At 36.9% G+C, this 22,388-nt stretch overlaps 1 protein-coding gene across 1 annotated transcript; it reads right to left on the reverse strand.

The window, feature by feature from the left end:
- Positions 1-291: 291 nt before the first annotated feature.
- LOC103716930 (protein transport protein SEC31 homolog B-like) lies at positions 292-22,133 on the reverse strand. The gene is made up of 22 exons (XM_008805134.4): positions 21,650-22,133; positions 21,283-21,337; positions 21,071-21,193; positions 18,668-18,764; positions 18,526-18,562; positions 18,309-18,414; positions 17,910-17,967; positions 16,096-16,193; positions 15,867-15,986; positions 14,958-15,003; positions 11,427-11,548; positions 11,227-11,354; positions 10,623-11,145; positions 10,342-10,434; positions 6,978-7,163; positions 6,688-6,898; positions 5,860-5,975; positions 5,554-5,757; positions 3,659-3,784; positions 3,282-3,567; positions 1,506-1,744; positions 292-675 (listed from the first exon to the last, which is right to left on the reverse strand). The coding sequence occupies exons 1-22, from the start codon at positions 21,964-21,966 to the stop codon at positions 583-585; spliced, it is 3,384 nt and encodes a 1,127-aa protein (XP_008803356.2). The 5' UTR covers positions 21,967-22,133; the 3' UTR covers positions 292-582.
- Between the last annotated feature and the right edge of the window lie 255 nt (positions 22,134-22,388).

The raw sequence follows: 22,388 nt of genomic DNA on the forward strand, positions 1-22,388 counted from the left end.
ATACCCACATAACCATCCTTCCCTATCTTTTATCTCCAGAATAGCAATAAAACTGGAAACAACTGAACATCATAAACTTCAATAAAAACGGTAATTTTGCGGAATAAGTCCACCGAGGTACACCGCCACCATAGATTTGATTATACACTAATAGAACAAGTTTAAATGACCCTGCGGAATTATCTATCCAAATATACAGATAACTTAGGGGAGAAGATAGCCGAGGTCCTCGTAATCACTTTTGCCTTTGTAATCTAAAATAAGAACAGCTAAAGTGTCTGAGACTTGGGAGATCACAAAGCAAAACCAAAGTTAGAAATAAAATGAACAAACTATCATCTTACAACAAAAATTGTAAACAGTCAGCAACCCAGGAGCCTGATTCACTCAAAATAGCTAGTTTTTTTATGGCAAGAGACCTCCAATGCTCTCATTAAGGAGCATAGTGGAGGATAGGTTATTAAAGATCTATAAATGAAGCCAACACTGAAAAAATTATGATTAAAAAACTAAAAAAAAAAAAGAAGCATGCAATGTGTACATGGACTAGCTCTGGCCAAAGAATGCTCTGCAAGGTATACGTTACAGTCTCATGCTCTGCCTTGTCTTTATCATTCGCTTAAGTGCTGCAAGCCAGAAGTTGCATTCATCCCAGTCACTCGTTGTTAGGAGAACCTGTCACGTTCAATATTAGTTGATTGAAGCACCCAGGAAAGATAATGAACTGCAAGGACTAGCAAATCTAACAGTATAGACAGGAATAACAGGTTATCAGAAGACAATCTAGTTTCAAAACACAGTAAATTTTAGAATTAAAATTTCTAAAGCAGATCTAAAAATTAAACATGTGACAGAAGATCTACTAGACCAAACTGCCAGATAAAAGAAAGAAAAAAAAAAAAAAAAGATGCCCGAATACATGAGGCTCCCACCATTATAGGGTCAAAGGAGGATCAGACGTACGCAGCCTTACTCCCACATATCGAGAGATTGTTTTCATATTTTGAACCCATGATACCCAGGTTAGAAAAGAACAACCCTACCATTGCAACAAGGCTCAGCCCTCTGAACTTCCAGACACAAAACGGAAAAAGAAAAAAGTTTCAGTAGCCCATCTTGTTATGAGAAAAGAATCATAAATACTTGATCAGAGAAGCCAGATATGCAGTCCACAAAGTAGTTCTGAAAAGTCATAAAGATTACAATGCCAGTTGCTTATGACCTCAAACAAAATTGGATCTGTTTGAAGTAATGAAACTTCACTATTGTTTTTTAGTATAAGCCTTCATATACAATCATGTCAGGAGGCGGCACAGTGACGAAAAGCTCTCATAGCCGCAGAATAGTGCAAGCAGCCTACGTGAAATAATGACAGAAAAAGCTGTATAACTCTAAGTACCAAATCAACCACTTAAGATTTCTCTTTTGCAATTTTATGTTCTAAAAATAATCTGGTTCTTTGTAATTAGTGTCACAGTGATAATTCCTGCAACTAATCAGGGTACCTGGATGTGCAGTGCGCTAGCATAGTCCCCAGCATCTAAAGCTTGGCAGAGTTGACCAAGCTTAGATGCAGCATTTGGAGATATATCCCCACTATTAAGCTTCGCAAACAAGGATCCAATTTTCCTTGAGTTATCCTCAATTTCTCGTTTTTTAGATGGATTTGCACGAGATCCTCCAAGAGCTTCTGATGTCTCATGGTAGAGTCTGGTCAATGTTGTGATAACAGGCCTCAGCTCAGCTGCAAGTCCAAGCAAATGCACGTTAGCACTGCATATACAAGTCTATACATACTGAAGATGCATCATAGAGTTAGAACCAGTGGCCCACATCTATGGACAGATACTGACACAAATCTCCACAATTACCTTGCCCTGGAGATAAAAGAAATGCCCACAAGCATTGATACAACAAGAGCAAGAACGAAGACAATAAAAAAGAGGACCAATATTATCATATGCAAACAATTTGATACTGGTCACAATAAATTTTCATTAGTTTCTATCGGAATTATTGCTCACTCCTATGCTGCTCAATGATGATAGGTTCTGGATGTGAACAATAGAATAATCAATTACTAAAGAATTCAAAAAAAAGTTTGTAATGCTTGTTCCTTCTTACTTGCATTAAAATTTGAAGCATACAAAGGCTGAAGCTACATCACAAGGAAAACCATAATAGTCAGCAGAATCTAAAAATTGTCCATACATACCTACAGAGAAATTATAATATTCAAATGTAATTAAAAAAAATGAATGTTCCTCAATCATGAAAATATGGACAAGCACTACTTCTCTTGGTTTATGCGATAATTTGAATCATACAAAAAAAATAATTTCTCATAATACATATATATGCATATGCATGTACAAAAACATACATGTATACATATATTTTTGGGCATATTGCACCTGTGAATTATTAGTTCTTTGAATTTGATCTATTATAAGCAAACTAGAGACAGTTTCTTTATCCTTGAATGATTCATAAATTTCAATGTTTAAATATATTGAGATAAATTCATTTTTGATTTCAAGTAATCAATGATCATTATGTATACATAGCTAATAAAAAAATGTTTCAAACTAGTGCCCGAAATGATCAGATCATGGAAACAGGAGCGGACCATCTCAGGGTGGTTCGGGCACCTGGGGCAAAAAAAAGTAACATATTTCTCAAGACGGTGCCATTTCATCCAAATGTCACTGTTTTGAGCAAAACAGCCAACATGCTTTATTCTTCAACATTTTCAGCCAAAGTGCACCGACTTGCAATTGGCCGAAATATAGATTCAAATGAACTTTAAACTTGGATTCGAATATTTGGCATACAACGGTGATATATGTTTTCTCACACTTTTTCTTTGATATGCATGCTAAGGTCCATCACTGATCAGGATATTTAGACATTCCAGAATTATGTGCATGGTTGAGATTTAGGCAGGACATGGACAGGAAGTAGAAGCATTGGTCCGACATGCTCCTGGGTCCCTACAACATAGATTGATGAGTAAATATGGCTGCGAGGGTAACTTCACTGATAAACAAAATGATATTAACATCATTTTCTAAGCCTGGTTTTGGCAGGCCTGGCTACATATGTACAGCAGAGCAAAGTTAGCTGAGCCAGATACAGGTGAATATGAGATTTCTAAAAATAGATATGCGGTCTTCAGGCCATTATATGTATGAAGCTGAGGGTGTAAGAGATGCTCCAAAGATAACATTTTCAGATAATTAGTAGTGCCATTGATTTTGAGTAATATGAATTGAAATTACCAGGAACATTTGAAGTATCCACTGTTTGCACCGTAGGAGGAGGAGCTGGAGGAGCAGCAACTGGTTGCACATGTGATAAGTGAGTTGGAGTAGATGGTTGTGCAGGACTGACACTAGAACTCTGGACAAAACTTGGATTGGTAACTGGCATAAAACCTCTAGGTGCAGGGGTAGGTGCCACAGCTGGTGGAAACTTGTGACCAGTAACATATCCAGGTTGAGAAGCACTAAAACCATGGGAAGTGGGTAAAGCTTGTCCAGATTGATATGTAGGATTAGCTACTCCCTGTCACAAACATGAAGAGAAAAAGTTAGTTAATTAGAAAATAGTAAATATCTTCTCGTGGTAAAGTTCCAAGAATTTATAGTGTACAGACTGGGTACAGCTGAGAAGCCAAGCTGGGCTGCTGATATTGTTCCACATTTCTAAGGGTAGGTGGGGTTGCAGGAACAAAGGGCCTCACTGCAGGCTGTGATGCAGCAGGAGGTGGAGCAAAATTTGGCTGTTACAGACAAAATTGTTAAAGGCAGATAAACTGGTATAACTGATAGTTATAACTATAATAGCAGAGTATTTAAACAAGTAATCGTGAACAAAACTTTTAAATAGTACAAGTAATCAACTTAGAAGTAAACCATACTATGGGAAAGAAAGGGAAAAAAGATTTGAATCTGTAGAGCTTGCTTAACATTGAGTAACCATCCACATGGACAGGATTTATGGTTCAAAATATACTGAAAGAGATTTGGAAGTCAGTTTAAGCTAACAATCATCAAATCTTTGAAAGGAAAGGACATTCAGAGATCATCAAAATGCCCTCTTTCTCATGCTCCAAAGATTCTAGCACGAAAAAGTCATGCCCTCTGGCCCAACCATACAAAACCTACTCTAAGAAGACTCGAAGAGCAAGGTCAAATTAAGTGTGGTTCTAGATGTCAGATCATGAGCCAGGTTTACTGCTGGTTCATATTGAATACAACAGCATGGGCTCTGCAAGACATTTACTATCAATCAATCAAATCCAGTGGCATAAAGCTGCTTTAATGCAACTTCGGAATAAAAGAAAGAAAATTGTACTGAATAGTATGGAAAAAGCAAATTTAAACCAAAAGGACAAACTCAGAAAGTAGCAACAAGGATACTTATATTAGTGACAGGAATGGAGAAAACAATTTTAGTTTACTTTTAATTATATTTTGGCATTTACTTTCAAGTGAAATTTGGATGGCTGAACAAATCCTAGGATTGTTTCTTTCTAGTTAAGCTTAGGATTCAAATATTTATGTAAGAAAGTAATAAATATTTTTTCTTGTAATAGGATATTAGGTTGGTTAAATGTTCTTTTTTAAGTCAAACTATGCTTATTGAAGTCTTATGATATTATAATAGGTACGTTTGAAGTCCTTAAAGTCGCTACGACATACTGCTTTCCACTTGTTTGGGTCCTCATTAAATAGGATTTGCATAGATCAATGAATTTCAGTATTCTGAGTAATCAATGACCCAAATCCAATGGGTCAAGGCTGTCTTAATTTTTGTGGACAGGATGCGCCGCTGTTTCAACCCATGCCACCACTTGGGACAAGGGATGTCCTGGGACATGCTGAATGGGATGTTGCAATGACGGTAGGACAGTGCCCCATCCCGATGTCCGACGTGACGTCCCATCAGAACTTGAATCCTAGTAAGCAATTTCTGAGACAAAAATCAAGTGGAATGTGATGTCTTTTATTCATTCTTATTTCTCCTCCTTCCTATTACATTACTCTCATCAGTTGTTTTCCTCTTTTATTATTCGCCTATTACACTGTAAATCAGATCTGAGCCAAACCTGATCTGATTTCAACATGTAGCCCACATTATCTCTCTAATAATTTACTATGATGCCTATAAACCCAGCTTAATTCTAAAATCAACTGATCTTTTAAAGCCTTCTTTTAATTCTAAAATTACTTAGCAAGCATTTAGTTTCCGTATTGCTCCTTAACTCAAAATGCAACTCTCATTAACAAACCATTGAACTTTTCTATAATCTCTTCTTTTTGATGGAACTTGAATTCTATCCTTTGAATTCTAAACAGCACGCAAAGCAATTTCGCATTGTGTTTTCCTACATTCTTTGCCAAATATCACGGATATGAACCCTTGTCCCACCGGATCCTGTCTCAGTTGCTTAATGTGCATAGTAAACTAATTATAAAAGCAACAAAGGAGAATTCTGGTACAATTCATCCTGGAAAAGAAAAAAAAAATAAAATAACAAAAAACTACCTGTGGAACTTGGGGTGTCTGTGATGGAACAAACATCTGGGATGGCTGTGCTTGCTGAAATGGCACAGGATTGCTGTACTCTTGGAACTGTGTTTTCTGTTGCACAGGTTGATATCCTCCATAAGAAGAGCCAAATGATGGCTGATAGCCTTCAACATATGAACTGGCAGGAATGCTCTGAGGTGGTAGGGAATGTGCTTTATCCTAATTTAGAACACAAGAAAGACACAACATAAAAGATGAAATTGGACCTTATCTGAATTACGATGTAATTAAAAATAATAAAAAAAATCTATAAAGAAAAACCTGATAATATTGTTGAGAATGGTCAACAACATTAAAGCCAGACCGATCTGCACCATATACAGACCCAGCATGCGGTACACTGGTTTCGTAAGGTGAACTTTCGGGTGCTTCTCTCCCTGCAAAAAAAAAAAGAGGCATCAAAATTAAAATACTTCACCATGTGTTTATTGTAACTCAGGAAAAAAAGTGCAATCTTTTTTGGAACTTATCATACTTCAGCATGTTTTAGTACATGGGAAAATTAAAATGTGTATATTGCATAGAAAATCAGCAACTTTGCAATTTTCATTTGAAGGTGATCCATCATAATACACAGACAGCATGTATCTAAAGCAAATAAGTGGTAGAACCAAAGGGAAGATAAAAGTGTTCGAAGAATTCATACTGGATAAGTGGTGAAGGTTCTCAAAAGCACAGACATAATCTACTATCAGAATAATTGGAACAAAATAGAGACATATATTATTTTTGAAATCATGAAAACAGAATGAATTGATAACAAGAAAAGAAATTGATCGCACTTACATAATATAAAAAAAAGAAACAACATTTTGATTAGAGAACAAACCAACATGACAGTAACCATGATAAATCCTTGGCGTATCTATTGCCACAAACTTTGGGTATCTATTGCCCCATCAGAACAGTAAAATGATACCACAGACAACATATTCTATTATCAACAAATACTGCAACTATAGTTATTCATAAATTTTCATCACTTGTGAAAAGTTTGTTCAATACAAAAAAACTCTAGTAAACCAAACCTATAAAATAAACACCCAAAATCAGACAGTAGAAAAAAGTACCTAATTTATGTTTTACTACCTTCAGCTGAGAGAGCAATTCGGTCCCGTAAGATAGCAAGTTCATGGGAAGGTTCCTCTGATCCCAATAGTTTTAGATACTCCATTGCAGTTGTAAGAAGCCCTTGGCTGGCTAGTAGTTCAGCATAGTTCTCCACGAGCTTAGACAAAGATGCACTAAACTGCTTACGCCCAGTTGCAAGGGCAAGGACTATAGTCTTTTCCATGAGATCCTATATTGAAGCAAAAGAATTATTATTCTGCTGCTTATTTCATGATCATACATGACAGGTTATGATGATAGAAGATCACCTGAAGAAGGTCGACGGAAGCCCTCCCTTCATATCCGGACTTCAAGCTGCGTGACCAAATTTCCACAGTTTTGTCAATATTTCCAGCACAAATGTAGCATAAAGTTGCAGCGAGTGTGTTGCCAATAGTCATAAGTCTTGAAGCCAAAGTGTCACACAGGACAGTCCATTCCTCCTTCTGTGCAAACTGTTGCACAACCAACACAGACAACAGCTCGTGATCAGGGGAAGTAAATGAATCACACACACACACACACACACATATATGATTCAGATTTAATGAGTAACAAGACTAAAATTAGATAAGGCATCCAGCCTTGGCTGGAGTAAACTTCGCTACAATTACAAGTGTAACCCAATAAGGTAATTTTATGGAAACATGATCTGTCATTCAGTTTGTCAGCGTGTATGAAGTCGTTATAGGTCAATGGACAATCCTCTAGCACACCATCCAGGAAGATAAAACAAAAACCTTCCTATGAATGAACCCATAGCCTAATGGTCATATAGGTTCCTGGCCACTTAAACACTACCTTGGGCATAGGTAGCAGCCAGCCACCAACCCATAGATAAAAATAGTCAATAACAAGGATTTACATATTGGGGGACACAACAGTCCTGATTTTTCCACGGATTGGGACACCCTGCATCTCAACTCTTGGCACAACAAATGTCCCATCTTGTCCCTGCCCATTTCCCAACTCATCCTATCCTGACACTCTAGATGGTGCCCCATCCTGACACTCAGGATGATGGGAAGCCCCATCATCCCACCATGACACCTTGGTCAATAATAGGTTATACTTCTGTAATAATTCTAAATAAATAGTCATGTATAACTTAAAGATAAGCCTGAGTGAAATTCTTATAGTAAACAATCTATGGTATTTTCATGAGAAGAATTTAATATTTCAGTTAATTTATATAGTTTGCAGAATTTCACCTTGTATTTTTCATATTCTCATATGTCAACAAATTAGAAATTTTTAACAAACAGTAGGTAGAAAGGAAGCCACCTAATACCGGCAGCTACAGTCACAAAAACAAGGTAAGTAGTTTCATTCTCATTTCTGAGTTTTCCTCTTCATCCGCTAACGCTTCATCTTTTTTATTCTAATTCATTTGACTCTGTTAATCTTTTTGTTAGTTGTTTCATATTCAGGCCACAAAGACTACAGTGTTTCCTTTTCCCTCTTTCCTCTCTCTTTTCATCTTTCACGCAGAGCCCCTCCTCCCTCTACCCTCTTCTTCTTTTTCTATGCTTGATAACTCATTTTCTTTATTTATCTTAAAAGCATTCACACTGCAGTCCCAAACATTTTCCTTTGTTTTTCTTATATCGTCTTCCTCTACTTCCAGTACCTAACTGGATGCTTCTACCCTTATCTGCCAAAATTTTCATGGTTCAATTCTTTTTCTTCCTAGATTTCACATTCTTTGACTGCTCCAATTAGCAGAAGTGAATCAAAAATACAATCTGACCTGAAGTGTTATTTATATATTCTAGTCAGTCCAATGACCATCTGGTAGACAGAGTGGCATCATATTCTACATGTCTAAATAAGCGAACCAAAATATAAGTGCTTTGGATACACTTCCCAACCATGGATCAAAACAGAGTACAAATCTTGTGAGAACTATATACAATCTCAGCAACGCTAGATCCTTTTTATTGATTTAGGAATGTCAAATTATACGGATACCAAAAAACCGGTGAAGTGTACACACGTGCGTGTAAGAGTGAAATTGCAAAGGTACTATGGGGGGAATTCAGACATAGCACCAAAGAAACTAAAAGACTTTCTCGTCTTTCCTAAGACTAAGAGAAATTAACTAGGGCTACAAACAAGCCGATCCAAGCCAATCTTTTGGGCAGCTCCGGTTTTGCTTTTTATATGAAAGCAGGAATTAAACTTGATAGGAGCTCAGACAAAGTTTCTACAAATATTTAAGCTTGGTTCAACTCTTAATAGAATAATCTTGCATGAACCTAATATCAAGCCAAGCTCCCGCTTCTATGTATTTTTATGGGCCCAGAGTATTTAGGGTTGGCTAGTTATGAGTTAAGCTTTAAATGAAGCTCGAGCTTGGGTTGTTTCTTACTCGAATGAGCTCAGGCAAGGTCATTATCAAGCCAGGCGTGTACTATTCATGAACAGTTTAGTTCATTTGCACCCTAAAGCAATCAATGACTAGCTGGACTTAGCCTTGAGCAATAAAGACTAAAGAGATTGATAAAAGGGGATGCCATATAGGAAAGGAAAAGTAAATGGTCTCCAAAAGACAGGCCTTTGGAACTATGAAATTAGATGCTAGAATGTGCCAGCTTATGCTGGAAAAGGGCATGCATATGTGCGGCATGACCCTATGTATCCCGACCTATGCCTGCTCCGTATGGTCAATAAAACTCAGAACAAAAACCTACATATTGCGATCTGTGCCCAATTGGTATGGGTCAATACAGCTGGGCACCAAGCCAAGAAGTCATCTCCTGTTTCTCCTCACTTGCTGGCCATGGGTCAGCGAGCCTTGTGCAGCAGCACTTAAATCATTGGCATTATCGTGCTTTGTGCTTGGCACTGAGCCAATTTTATGGAATCCATCAGAGAACAAGTTATGAAGCTGCAATTTGATGGATCATACTTGCCTAGACTTTAATGCGGGTATTTACTAAAATATCCCAAATAAGCACCAATGAAGTATTGTTTGCATTTTCAGAAGCCAAACAAGCGAAGGATCAACAGAGGGTAGAAGCTCAGGCACACTTCAAAAATTTGGCCGTTGGCAAGATAAAAATCATCATGCTCAGCAGTGCAGATTGATTTTCTAATTTAGCCAAGAGCAGAGGCCAAGCTAAAAAAACCAAGCCAGGGAAGTCTAGCAACATTAATAAGAATATCAGGTAAATGATGATAGGTGTTTAGAGTACCTGATTAAAAAATATTACTAGTGCCAACAAAACCTTTTCACTGGTTAGAACTTAGTTTCGAGAACTGGGTGCAGGACTGCAGGTTGAGGAGCAGGTACAAGTGCAGGTGTGAGAAGTGGATATTTCAGAAATACTTTTAGTAAGGAAGCACTTAGAAAGTGGGCATAGATTCGATATTCCAGGAAGATTCTTAAGTGGGTGCCTTACCTTAGAAGATTCCAGCTACAAAGGATCAGAAAATAGAGGCAGAACAACTAAATATTACTTTGTGTAGATGGATCTGTGTCTACAGGCAGCTCAATCTTCCATTTTCTGAATGACATGAGTCATTCTATACAAAATTCTATATTTCTGTTCACAACAAAAGGTACAACCAACAATTCCAGAAAATTAAGGTAGTTTATTTCATACATTAAATGAAAATCAGAAAACTTACTGTGCAAAGAAGAGCAAGTGTTTCCTTCCATGAATTCAGTGGTCTGATATTAATGAGGCCCATAAGATCATTAGTCACCATTGCCGAGACAACCTGAGTGGTCAACAAAATCAACATCAGGATGTAAACTTTATTTACAAAATGCTACTAACATCTTTTCCAGACAAAGTAGATCTTCGGAATTTAGCCCATAAGGATTCCATTTTAATGCCACATAGAAACATGAACTGGATTAAAGACAACATTAGAAATATAAGTAAATAGAACATAATCAGGCAAACCTTTAAATAAGGTGAGAGGCTGTTCTTAAGATACTGATCACGGGTGCTTTCCCACAATGAAGGACCACTAACATGTGCAATAACCAGTGCATCAGCCATCCTATTTGCTGCAACGCATTGTAAAACTGCCCCCTTATAGTCTCCAACAACCAAAGCATGTTGAATATTATCATCAATTGATGGATCAGTAGTCTCCACATGTTCTTCAGGTTCTTTCTGTATTTGCTTTCCATTAGACACGTTGTGGTCATCAGAGATCAAGTTATCATTGGAAAGTTGAAGATTGTTAAAGAACTCTTCTCCATTGTCAATAGGGAATGCGCTGCCTTCTCCACTTTCAGCCAATGCATTATTATCAAAACTAAGTGCACTTGTTAATCTTTTTCCAAGATCATCAGGTGCATTTTCACTTCTGTCATCTGGTACATTGAAACCAAGATGAGCAAGTAACTTTGTCCTAGCTGTTCCCTCTTCCTCAAACATAACTTTCAAAATGCCCCAAGTTTCTTTCTCATATTCAGATCTGTTGAAAAATTAAAAATCAATTGATGAATGAAAGTCTAATATGTCTCCAGAAGTGTATTACTTTACAGATATCACGTACACAGAATCCTGTGATTTCTTATCACATAAAGTTCGTAATGAAGTTTTTTCCCCATTTTGAATTGCAGCTTCAAATTCAGTTGAGCGGCTCACCAAACTAGGTTCAGTAACCAAACTATGCACATGCACCTGAACCAAATGGTAGATTATAATATAGAAGATAGAAGACAGAAAAAAGAAGTGGCAGAAGTGTTACTTTACCTCAGAACCACTAGATGGAGTTCCTGCTGCCGGTGGGCTTGCTTGAAATGAAACAAGCTTGCCTCCAAAACCAAAAGATACACCAGTTGGACGTTTCAACCACTTTGGAGCTCTCAAGCATACTGAAAAAACAAGAGTTGTGAAACCCAGAAGAAGAATCATTCAGTAAATTAGCAAAATCTTTAGCCATATAAAAGAGAAGATACTGAAACAGCTGAACAAGCAACATGAGCATGCACCCATGTTGCTAATTTGCATGTTGTCATGGAAATGGAAAAAGAATATGATTTCATTGGTTAAAAAGATGACAGTGTGATAATTATTTTGAGATTATCACAAATATAAAGAAGAAGAAGAAGAAGAAGAAGAAGAAGAAGAAGAAGCCACAGTGCAACTGCAGGAAGAGAGCCAATGAGTTAAGCTTTTTTTTTTAATTTTCAGTTAATAAGTTCTTTTATTGTGTCCTAACTGTTTTCCATTTAAATATCCTGGGAATAGGTTGTGTATTTTATATTCTCAAATTTTCATACTAACTTCCAGCAGGCAAATAGTGGGTTTTGAGTCCTATTATGCACAAAATTATCATCTAAAAGCTTTACTGAAGATTTGGATTGGTTTAGGAAAGGCTTAATACGGAGTCCCATTTATTTAGGAGTTTAGGACTTGAATATTATCAGTCCTGAGTTCATGTTCTCTATGAATAATAATAATGCTTGCTATGCGACTCTGCCACCAAGTGTGTGGCACCACCATTATATATTCCCAGACTACCCTCAAGAATAACTTTGCATTTCTCGTCAGTTCTACCTGAGTGAAACTCAAACTACACAGGCACCAGCACCAGACATGCCAAACTCTAGTTACAGGCACGTTGGGAATCTCTTTTTGGATCAATATATATATATATATATAGATATATATATATATAGATATATATATATATATAGATATATATATATATATATATATATATATTGGAGTCAAGTGTCTAAAGATAGGTGCAGCGTCCAAGAGGACTGATGAATTATGCACAATTTATGAGCTATTTTAAATGAATTGGCTGACCTTCTGACCTTCTCTTTAACATCTCCAACTGCCTCTTTTTTGTCACTGTTTGCTGATTATAAAAATAATTTAAGAATAATAGAGGTGTGAAAATCTTTTCAATATGCCTTCCTTTTATCCAGGCCCGAGCAGTATGTCAAAAAATCAGAAGAGGATTCAGTAAAGTTGATCAGTTACAGTGGAGGGGATGCCAGAGATGAAAGGAAAATCACTGGATTAGGCCAGACAACCGCTGACCTGCTGTAGACCCAAATAATACGAGAAAAATATAAGGTCAATTTTATAAAATAACGCAATCCAGACCACACGCAATATTTAAAATATGTGACTTCATACCCAGGCCTAACAGCAGTGCTGCTTAATCAAGTCAAGCCAAGCTTGTCCATGTTAGAACTGGGTCAGGTCACTAATTAATCTAGAGCAAGACAAAAAATGGACAAGTGCATTTATCAAAGTACATCCAAAAGGATACTATGTGAAAGAAAAGGCAAACATTTTGAACCCTCAAGCCTCACAAGTGCACGGTGAGCATAATATTGTTGTCAAAATCTTAGGATTATGATCCAGATCAAAATGGCCCCAGACTACATGGATCTCATACTTGGATCAAGATCAATTAGGATTATAGGATCTAGAATCTATAAAATGGATTAAATAGCACCTTTGATTATAAGATGCAACTAATTAAATCAGGCTATTTACTTGTTAAATCATGTGTAAATCCATCTCTATAATATATTTAACAATATGGATTTAAATTGGTAAACTACTGAAAATAGTGAGACTATTATTGGAGTTCATGGAGTTAAGCAAGAGGATTTATATAACCATACTCTGAAGTCTTAGCCTTGCCTTTTTAAAAGCATCCTAGCTAAGAGGATAATATAATTGATATGTAGTATTAAATGTCTTCAATACCCAACTACAATGTTTACTAGAGATGCTGAATATAGGCTTATGTTGGTGGAAACTAGAATTCCTATACATAGGCCTTTAATTATTTATTCATCTACTTTACAATTGACTCATATTTCAATTTTCACATTTCTCTTATATTTGGAAAGGTTTTGGAAGAAACCAGAAAAAGATTACAATATACAACCCAAGCCATGATCTAGTCTGATCTAACCCCCCTTTACGATTTATCGCTCATTCCCAATCTCAAAACATTATAGCTCAACATGTTTGTGTGTAAAACAACCACCATGAAGGATTTGTTAGTTTCAAATTTCAATATCATTTAGAATTAATCGAGTCACATTGATGTCAACAAGATAGAAGAATTTAGGAATAAATATTCTAAGAAATGAATTTTATCAAAATTGAAAGCTTCGTGACAAGCTGTTACTATGATCCAATCAGTTTTGGGCCCTGCCTGACAAAGTGATGGACTTGGCTTCTACCAGGGGTGCACCAATCGCATGCACAATGATGAAGCAGTGTGAGGATTTCCCAGAGGCAAGCAAACAAAGAATACCAAGAAGACTAGAAGAGAAAATGGCAAGGCAAAGACTTCACGTGATTTCCTGAAGAATAGAAGGTTACAGAATTCCTGAGACTTTGTCCAATGGCAGAATTCTGTGGCCCTCATCAACATGTTGCAAATATAAATATTGCACCAATATAGTGCAAAATAAAGTTTTGCAGATAGAAGGAGGTAAGTAGAAGGCAAGTAAAGGGAAGAAGTCCTCATTTGTCATTTCAAAGCATCTAAATCCAAAGAAGCACAATGAACCTGGAACCTTTATATTTTGAGAAAAAGGAATTTGCTCTAGACTTAAGTGAAAGGGAAACATCCACCAGTACATGAGTGAGCTAATATCTGTGTAGCACAGGTATCAACATAGACAAATAACTAAACCAGTGACATATGGCTGCCATTTACAAACAAGGGTGTTACCAGAGCTTCAACATATAGCAACATACAAAGTCCGAAATAAAGCATCTACCTTGATTGGATCTGTTTAGATTTGCAATATAGAGGTTACATATCAACTAAAGAAACAGAAAGCAAAGTTTAGAAAGCCTACCAAAACTACTGAAATCAGTGTTGTAAAATTCTCTGACTGTGAGAACTAGGTCAAATATAATCGTTAGAAAATATTAAAAAACAGGTGACTTTCACTAAAATAATAAACCAGGAAACTGCTAAGAAATAGAGAGAACAGCTGACAAGCTAATATATAATGGTATCCCACTAATTTCACCCATTTAAGCATGAGTTTCCCTTCTGACATGTACACAGTGCCCATTCATTTTTCTGTTTCAGGTGACCAAATCAAGTCTGTTTCCAGATAGCATTTCCTAGGAAACTCTACACTGTGAGGGGGCACATATTCCAGTTAACTATGGGTAAGATGCACTCACTAAAGCAATCATCTGAAATATATTATCTATAGAGAGCTGTCCAGGTGTCGGAATATGCATTCAAAATGAACTACAATACAAATGGGCAAAATTATCTACCTGGAGCACCAAATTCACCCTCACCAGCACCATACCTACTGCAAGCCTGCGTCAGAACAAACATTTAGCATTCTTATATAATAACCTAAATTGAAAGAGAACCAAAAATCTTGATACCATACACATTGGTATCTCCTAGTAATCAGACACATGACATCTCATTTCTGTTTGTATATATGAAATTTGACTCTGCATGAAAAATAAACCTAAGCTCTGAAGTGAAATCCGAATGCACTGCTTCACCAAGCAGCTCTTTGGAAAGCAAGGAATCAGTGTCAGTCCATTCTCATATGAAGACAACTTAAAAGCATAACGGGTTACATAAAGAGCGAACTTAAGATGATATCTGGGCTAACCAAAGGTCACTATAAATTCTGAAGAGGCTGAGCCAAAAGAATAACTGAATGTGATAACTTTAGTTAAGCATCCAAGAAACCCAACTAGCACACTTACTGAAAACATGACGCATTACTATCTCCAATTTTAATTTACAGTTATTCAGTTACTTGTTAGAAGCTTGGACTGGTAACATAATGAGCATCTCGGGCATTCCACCAAAAAAAGAAGTATATCTTGCATTACTTAGATTATATCTTTCTAGGAAGCAGAATAATCTCTTTCACAATCCTGATAAATTGTCCAGAAAACAAATTTATAAGAAACAGCATCAGCTATAATACTAGCAACAACAACATCTACATGTGGGACTCCCAATTCGTTGGTCATATCTCACTCTACCATTCATGTAATTTTCTACTCTTGCACATAAGGCTATCCACAACAATGACAGCACCAGATGCTAGAAAAATAAAATGATCCTAGAATAGGAGTGCAATCAGGACTCCAAGTGCTTGAGCATTGTAACTTTGAGCAGATTATGAATTATTATGAGGTGTGACATGGTTTTACCTCAATATTGTATATTCCAATTTTTACATCAAATGAAGATGCTGATATGACCCCTGGCATTTTAGGGTACCAGTGAATATCAAAATTCCAATTCATGCTAGCTGGTAATTCCCACACTATCTGCATAACATAACAAATGGTAAGCAAAAGGTGACCTCAAACAGTCACTTCAGTGTTCACAACAGTGTCTATTTAGAGAAGCACTTGATGCATCAAATTGCTTGCATACCTCTCCAGTAACTGTATCCCAGCAAATAGTTCTATTATCTTTGGCACAAGTAAGCAAAAATGAGCTGTCATAAGGGCACCATGACATGGCAATCACACCTGGTTCACACAGGAAAGTCAAAATGAAAAAAGGAAACAAGTTTGATTTCCTTCTACAGATGTCTGGTTTCATGCATGTTTTAGGTCAGATTAAAAGAAAAAACAAAATGAAACACACCAAGATAATTGGCAGGAAACATCTAAAAAATAAAAGAAAAGCAATAACAGCCAACAAGTAACAACACAAGTGGCACTAACAGTATAAAGTCAAACACCGTTCAACCTTGCTGATAACTTATATGCATTGCACATATCATGAACATTTTAAGATACTAACAGGCACCACAATGCTTGCATAATATGGCTAGTAAGTTTAATTCAACTATAGCTAATGCACTTTGGTACACCTCCTTTGTTCCCAGGCCTGAGTAAAAAAGGTGGAGGGTTCACATTAGGTTGATAGCCTGTTGTAAAAAGCATGTCAAAATATGAAATGGATATGAATTCTATATTCATAAATATTGGGGTGTCCCCCTCAGCAAAGGAGGATCCATAAAGACAAACATAAATAGCAGGGACAGCGCTTGATGATTAAACAGGTATTATTTACTTCCTTGATAAATTGGCATTTTTTCGTTATCAGGACTTACTAAACAAGCTATCTAACCAAACTTACAGAATTTATCCTAAGATTTTCTAAATGTCAAGATAAATTTATCTTGCTCAAAGCCGTTAAGATTTAGCATCCTTTTGATGATCTCTTGATATTAGTTTCCATGGCAAATTCCAAATGTGACCCTTCTATACAAGTTAATTTGATCAAGTCCCTATTCAATAGTTTCATGAGTTAACATTCTCATCTTTCAATAACCTTCCATCAATCACCAAAATCATATTACCCAGACTTCATTATGCAACATTTGATCTATATATCTAATTTGGAACTACACTGCGTAATGCAAATACTAAGTTCGCATACCAATTTTGATACTTGTATCAGTAACATGTTGGTACAGTATAGAGATGGATCAGTTTAGCATACCGACAAAGAAATACCCGAGTGGTGGTTCGGCACCGATCCAGTACGATGGGTACTAGATGGTACACGTCAGCATGAAAAACCTTCTGCATAGATATTTTATCACCTACTTTTAAATCCTAACCATTTTATTCATCGCTCTATGGTTCCAAGTAGCTAAAGGAATTGTAGGGCCAAATTTTCACTAGTTGTTGCTTCATCTAGTGTAGATGCCCTTCTTTTCATTGCTACAATTGGGTGATAACGCAACATCTTGCTTGAGAAACTCATATCCTAACACATTTCTCAGCACACAGGCTAAATTATAGCACACATCACTGATATGGGACACCTAACTTTGCACATTCTCGCCAAAACAAAATTGATTTTTGGTGTATGGACACTTCAAAAATCTAAAAATAAGTTAATTAAATAAATTGAAACAATTTTCTATTTTAGTTCAAAAGTCACCTAGAAATTGTTAGTCATACTCCGCCTCCAAAGTTCAAAAATCTGTAAAATATTAATTGTTTTTCTAAGAGTGAAGTATTCGTAAAGTACTTAAAAAAGGCAATAGATAGTACACTTGAATTTCAAGACTAAAGATGTTGCATAAAATGCAAGATTCAAATATAATGTGAAAATGTGCAAGCAATAATGCAAGAAAACATCAAACTTATATGCATACTAAATTGACAAAAACAAAAAATACAAAAGACAAGCAAAATGTCACAAGTTATAAAGATTAGCAACTGAACCTTTTGTATGGCCTACAAACTCTCTTAATGGAGATATTGTTTTCCTCACATCCCAAACCTGTGAAAAAAATAAAAATGAAAAAGCAAATTAAATGCATGTAGAATTGGTTGAAATGTTCAGAATCTAGGATGTCTACTGAAAAGTAAAGGATAAAAGAACAGGTTTGATTCTGTCTCAAACTTGTTTCAGCCATTTCTCTATAAAAAGCAACAGTTGTCCAAAGCCAGAAGTGAATTTGAAAAATTGTAAGATAAAACAGTAATAGACACCTACCAAACCAGCTGATTTCAGAGATTTAGGCTAAAACATTTCAACACTGATGCCATGAACCAAAATTTCAAGCTTTAACTCATTAAAATATTGAAACGATTGCAGTGACCACCAATGAAAAACATTACTCTAAGAGAAGGTGAACTGTCATCATCTGATGCGATAATTAGCTGGGTAGAAATATCAGGATTCCATTGCAAAACAGAACACCTCCTTCTATTCGAATCTGAAAAGCTGTTAAAAGCATAAAAACAGCAGTTAGTTAATAGTGGCATGGAGCACTAGGACTCTTTGAAAATATTGAAGATGACCAGAATATATCTAACTTATGCACAAAGAACCTGCCTTGTCACTGGTTTCTGCTGTCTTAAATCCCAAACAACTGAAAATATGTGTAAATGAAAAAAAAGGAAACCTTATGAGTTGCTTGTGTACCCAAAAGGATAAAAACAATGACAAAAACAAAGAAAATAGATACTTCCCATACCCGTCATCCCATTATATGAAGAGGATGCCAATATATGTTGAAATTTGGGATTCCACGACACAAAAGAAACTTCAGTTTGAGAAGCAGAACCAACACTCTGCAAACAAAACATGACAGACTAAGTCTAATGTTTTCACAGAACATGCCGAGCTACAGTTGCTCAGCCAAATATAAGCTTGAGTTTTAACTATTAAAAAGAGTTTATAAATCGACATCACATTAATACAGTGCCACCTTAAGAAAAGAGTAATGAATAACTACCACATTTTGTGAAGACATATGGTGAGGTCAGAAGGATGTGCCTTTAATGCATTGTAAATGCGTGGTGAGGCTCCTAGTTGCATGCTTGGAATTGAGATTACATTTCAGGCCAAACATTTAAATGAACTTTTATTTTTTCTGCATAAAGGCAATCTTCAAGAAATGTCAACATTTAATACCGATGGATGACACATTCCTGTAATTCATTTTACTTAGATGCACCTTTTTTTTGTTGGTATTGATGTGTCATAGCTTCCCAGTGGCATCTATGTCTCTGGAGAAAGCCCCTGGGTTCAGGATTCCCTTAATTTGTTCAATTTTATGAACTTGGCACTGACCTGCATCTCACATTTCCCAGTATATTGCTGAGGTTTCAAACTTGAACCCCCCAACAGAGATAGTGTTGACCAAATTAAGCATGTTGCATGTGTCCAAATGCTACTCTCAAATTAGAAATGCATATAAAAAGAATGCACATGCAGAGACACAAGACAACGGTGTTCTCCTGCTGCCATCAATCTATACAAAAGTTTAACCAAGTTTTTAAACAATCTACATGAGTCCAAGAGCTAGAAAAAAAGCATGTATACGTACATCACATTCACAAGCATGTGCCCATATACTTGACTGGCAATAAGGATGTTTCTAGTGATTCGCAAACAATTGAAGGTACCATTCAGAGCAGGAAAAATCCATTTACCTCGACGAGGGCATGATAGGTCATTTATCAGAGACACCCTAAAATAGTTATGCATATTTCCTAGGGCCACCCATCCTCAAAATCAAAATTAATAATATCCAAACAACACCATAGAATATAGCTTCAACACATCAATCTGATGCAGATATTATACAGCAGAATTGTGCTAAGAGTGGCAGCATGGCAAAGAGTAGGATGCTGATGCCTAGTGCAGCCTGCATTCAAATATCAACAACTAGAAGATTGGCCCACAAAGAAAATCATATTTTTGAAAAGAGGATTAGACCATTTAATGGATTATCTGATATGCACCCTGTCACATCCAAACTTGATCAAGTCTGGTGCATTTCCAGATATGATAAATTTCAAGCTGAAATTTGGTAACTTTGTCCCATCCATCTCCTAAAGTTCTGGGATTACCATTTTAAAGGATCGCATGGATGGTGGGTTGTTGTCTGAAGTTGTCAATTTTTTTTATTTTACACATTTTTTTTGGCTGGATGGCTAAGATTATAAGAGACACTTTAAGACTTTCCCCCTACAATTATGCACAATGAAGATTTGAATGAATTCATCTCAAACCTAAAACCCTTTCTTTTAACAAAGCCAAAGAAGAAGAGGAACACCAATTGGATTGCAAGGTTATTATATTCTAATTCATAGAAAAATAAGAAAGAGGAGGAAGCTTTCTCAAAGCCCACAGAAGTCCACATCACCCGGCATGTACATTTACCCAAAATTCTCTGCTTTTCTTTTTCCTGGTTTTCTTTCTGTACTAATCCTTTATTTGTGTTCTAAAGCAGTCCTATGAAGGAGAAAAGGAAAAAAAGTAGACTCAGAGCATAACAAGAGGCATCTCAATTGCTCGACTAACCCATCTTCCTTTTTCTCTGTCTTATCACTGTCCTATTGCAATAGGAGGAGGATAAGAATGGTAGGACATCCCTTAAAAAGTCTTGCTTTTCAGATATGCAAATATTTTTTATTAGTTTTCTTTTATTTTTTCTTTTTAAGATCTGTGTAGTTCATATCTTAATATTCAATCTTATAATATTAAATTATAGGAAAAAGAGGAGGAAAAGAAGAAGTAACAATAACTAGGAGTTGGTTTTCCTGCCTGCCTAGGTTTTTTTTTAATTCCTTATTTCAGAAGATGAAAACTTGTCATGAGGAGTAACACCAGTTCATTTTTTACATGTATGTCAAACAAAAAATTGCGAGGAACATTTCTCTCTGATTTAACACATTTCTTACTTAACACCAATCCCAAGTCCCCACATGTTGGACAACAACATTAATTGTCCTCTTTTGGAAATCTTAAAACTCCAAATTGTATAAGTAGTTTGTTTGAATTGTTTCCCATACAGTTATAAGTGTTTACCTGTATAAACTGCTTTCTCAATGGCACTGTACTAGATTACATAAACTACTCTCTGACATACCTTGAGAGGTGGGAAGAGATTAGGCTCTGGTGGGTTTGCCAGATCCCAGATGCAGAGCTCCCCTTCATCAGCCCCAGAAGCAAGCAGGTTTGGTGAATGTGTATTGAACTCCAAACCGCGAACCTGCAGTCAAAAAGACCCGCAAACAAATACGAATATAATCCGAAAAAACTTACAATTACGCATCTGCAGGGATAAAAATATGATTTTACCGGCCCTGTGTGCTTCTCAAGCCGTGCAACAAAAGCACCATCTGGATTCTCCGAGCTGCAATTCAATTGTTATCTTTCTCGTAAGAATTGACAGTAGTGATAATTAACCCTAGTGCTAGGAACACTCCAGGCCAGTAAGATCGAGACATGTGAAAGAAAATCATGTCATGAGAGTAGTTTACATTGAGATAACAAATCAAAAGGCACTGCCAAAATTGACAAACATCAAAAAATTTTCAAAAAGATTCAAAATTGATTAGAAGTGAGATCTTTAGTATCGTCATGTTGTAGAGTTGTGAAATCAAATCCATTCTCGATTAAATCTAAAGAGCAGCGAATTGAACTAGAGAATTCTCATCAGAAATACCACATCAGCTTCAGGGGATTCCAGACGTTGATGCTGCCATCACCGAGGCCACCGGCGACGAGGCCCAGGGAGTTATCCTCGGAGGCGGATCCCGGCCGCCCCCAGGATAGGCGGTTGAAGCGCTCGGCGCTGGGGCAGGCGCCGACGACAGGGAGCTCGTGAGCGTCGGATTGGAAATCCAGCTTGAAGATCTCAAGATTGGCGGCGGAGCTGAAGGACAGATCGACCGCGCCGGCCATGGTTCCCGCCGCCAGGTACGGCGCGTCGGGGGCGAATGCGGCGAGGGCCGATCGCGGCGCGCTCTTGATGCAGGCCATGGGAGGGCCGGAGAAACCCTACCTCGCCTCAGATCTAGGGTTAGAGAAAGAGAGAGAGGAAATGGCGATGGCGAGGAGGGGGTCTCTTTATTGCTTCTCCGCTACTAAAGCTTTCTGCGTTTTGCTGGGAAGCTGTTCTGGACTGGGGGATTTTGCAGGAAATCGTGAAGGAAATTTGTCACTCTAACTTCGGTTATATCACAAAATTTGCGCACATTTCACACCTGCAGGGAATGGGCTCCAATTTCACGCTTATTTTTTGATGGACGGCTGTGATACTATTAAATGATCTCAGCGCCCAAAGACTAGTATACGTCATCATATGGCTAATAATCTATATATATACAAGATATAAGAGAAAAATGTGATCTAATCAAATATGGTGCATGAGATTCATTGAAGAAAAAAATAGCATACCACCG

The sequence above is a fragment of the Phoenix dactylifera genome, unplaced genomic scaffold (assembly GCF_009389715.1).
Source record: "Phoenix dactylifera cultivar Barhee BC4 unplaced genomic scaffold, palm_55x_up_171113_PBpolish2nd_filt_p 000026F, whole genome shotgun sequence".
NCBI classification, from domain to species: Eukaryota; Viridiplantae; Streptophyta; class Magnoliopsida; order Arecales; family Arecaceae; genus Phoenix; species Phoenix dactylifera.

Excerpts from the sequence above, each read along its gene's own strand:
- LOC103716930 (XM_008805134.4), bottom strand. The coding sequence starts at position 21,966 with ATGGCCTGCATCAAGAGCGCGCCGCGATCGGCCCTCGCCGCATTCGCC. Across the intron at positions 10,435-10,622 it reads GCCTCTCACCTTATTTAAAG|GTTGTCTCGGCAATGGTGAC; the intron begins GTTTGCCTGATT and ends TTGACCACTCAG. Across the intron at positions 676-1,505 it reads CTAGCGCACTGCACATCCAG|GTTCTCCTAACAACGAGTGA; the intron begins GTACCCTGATTA and ends TGAACGTGACAG.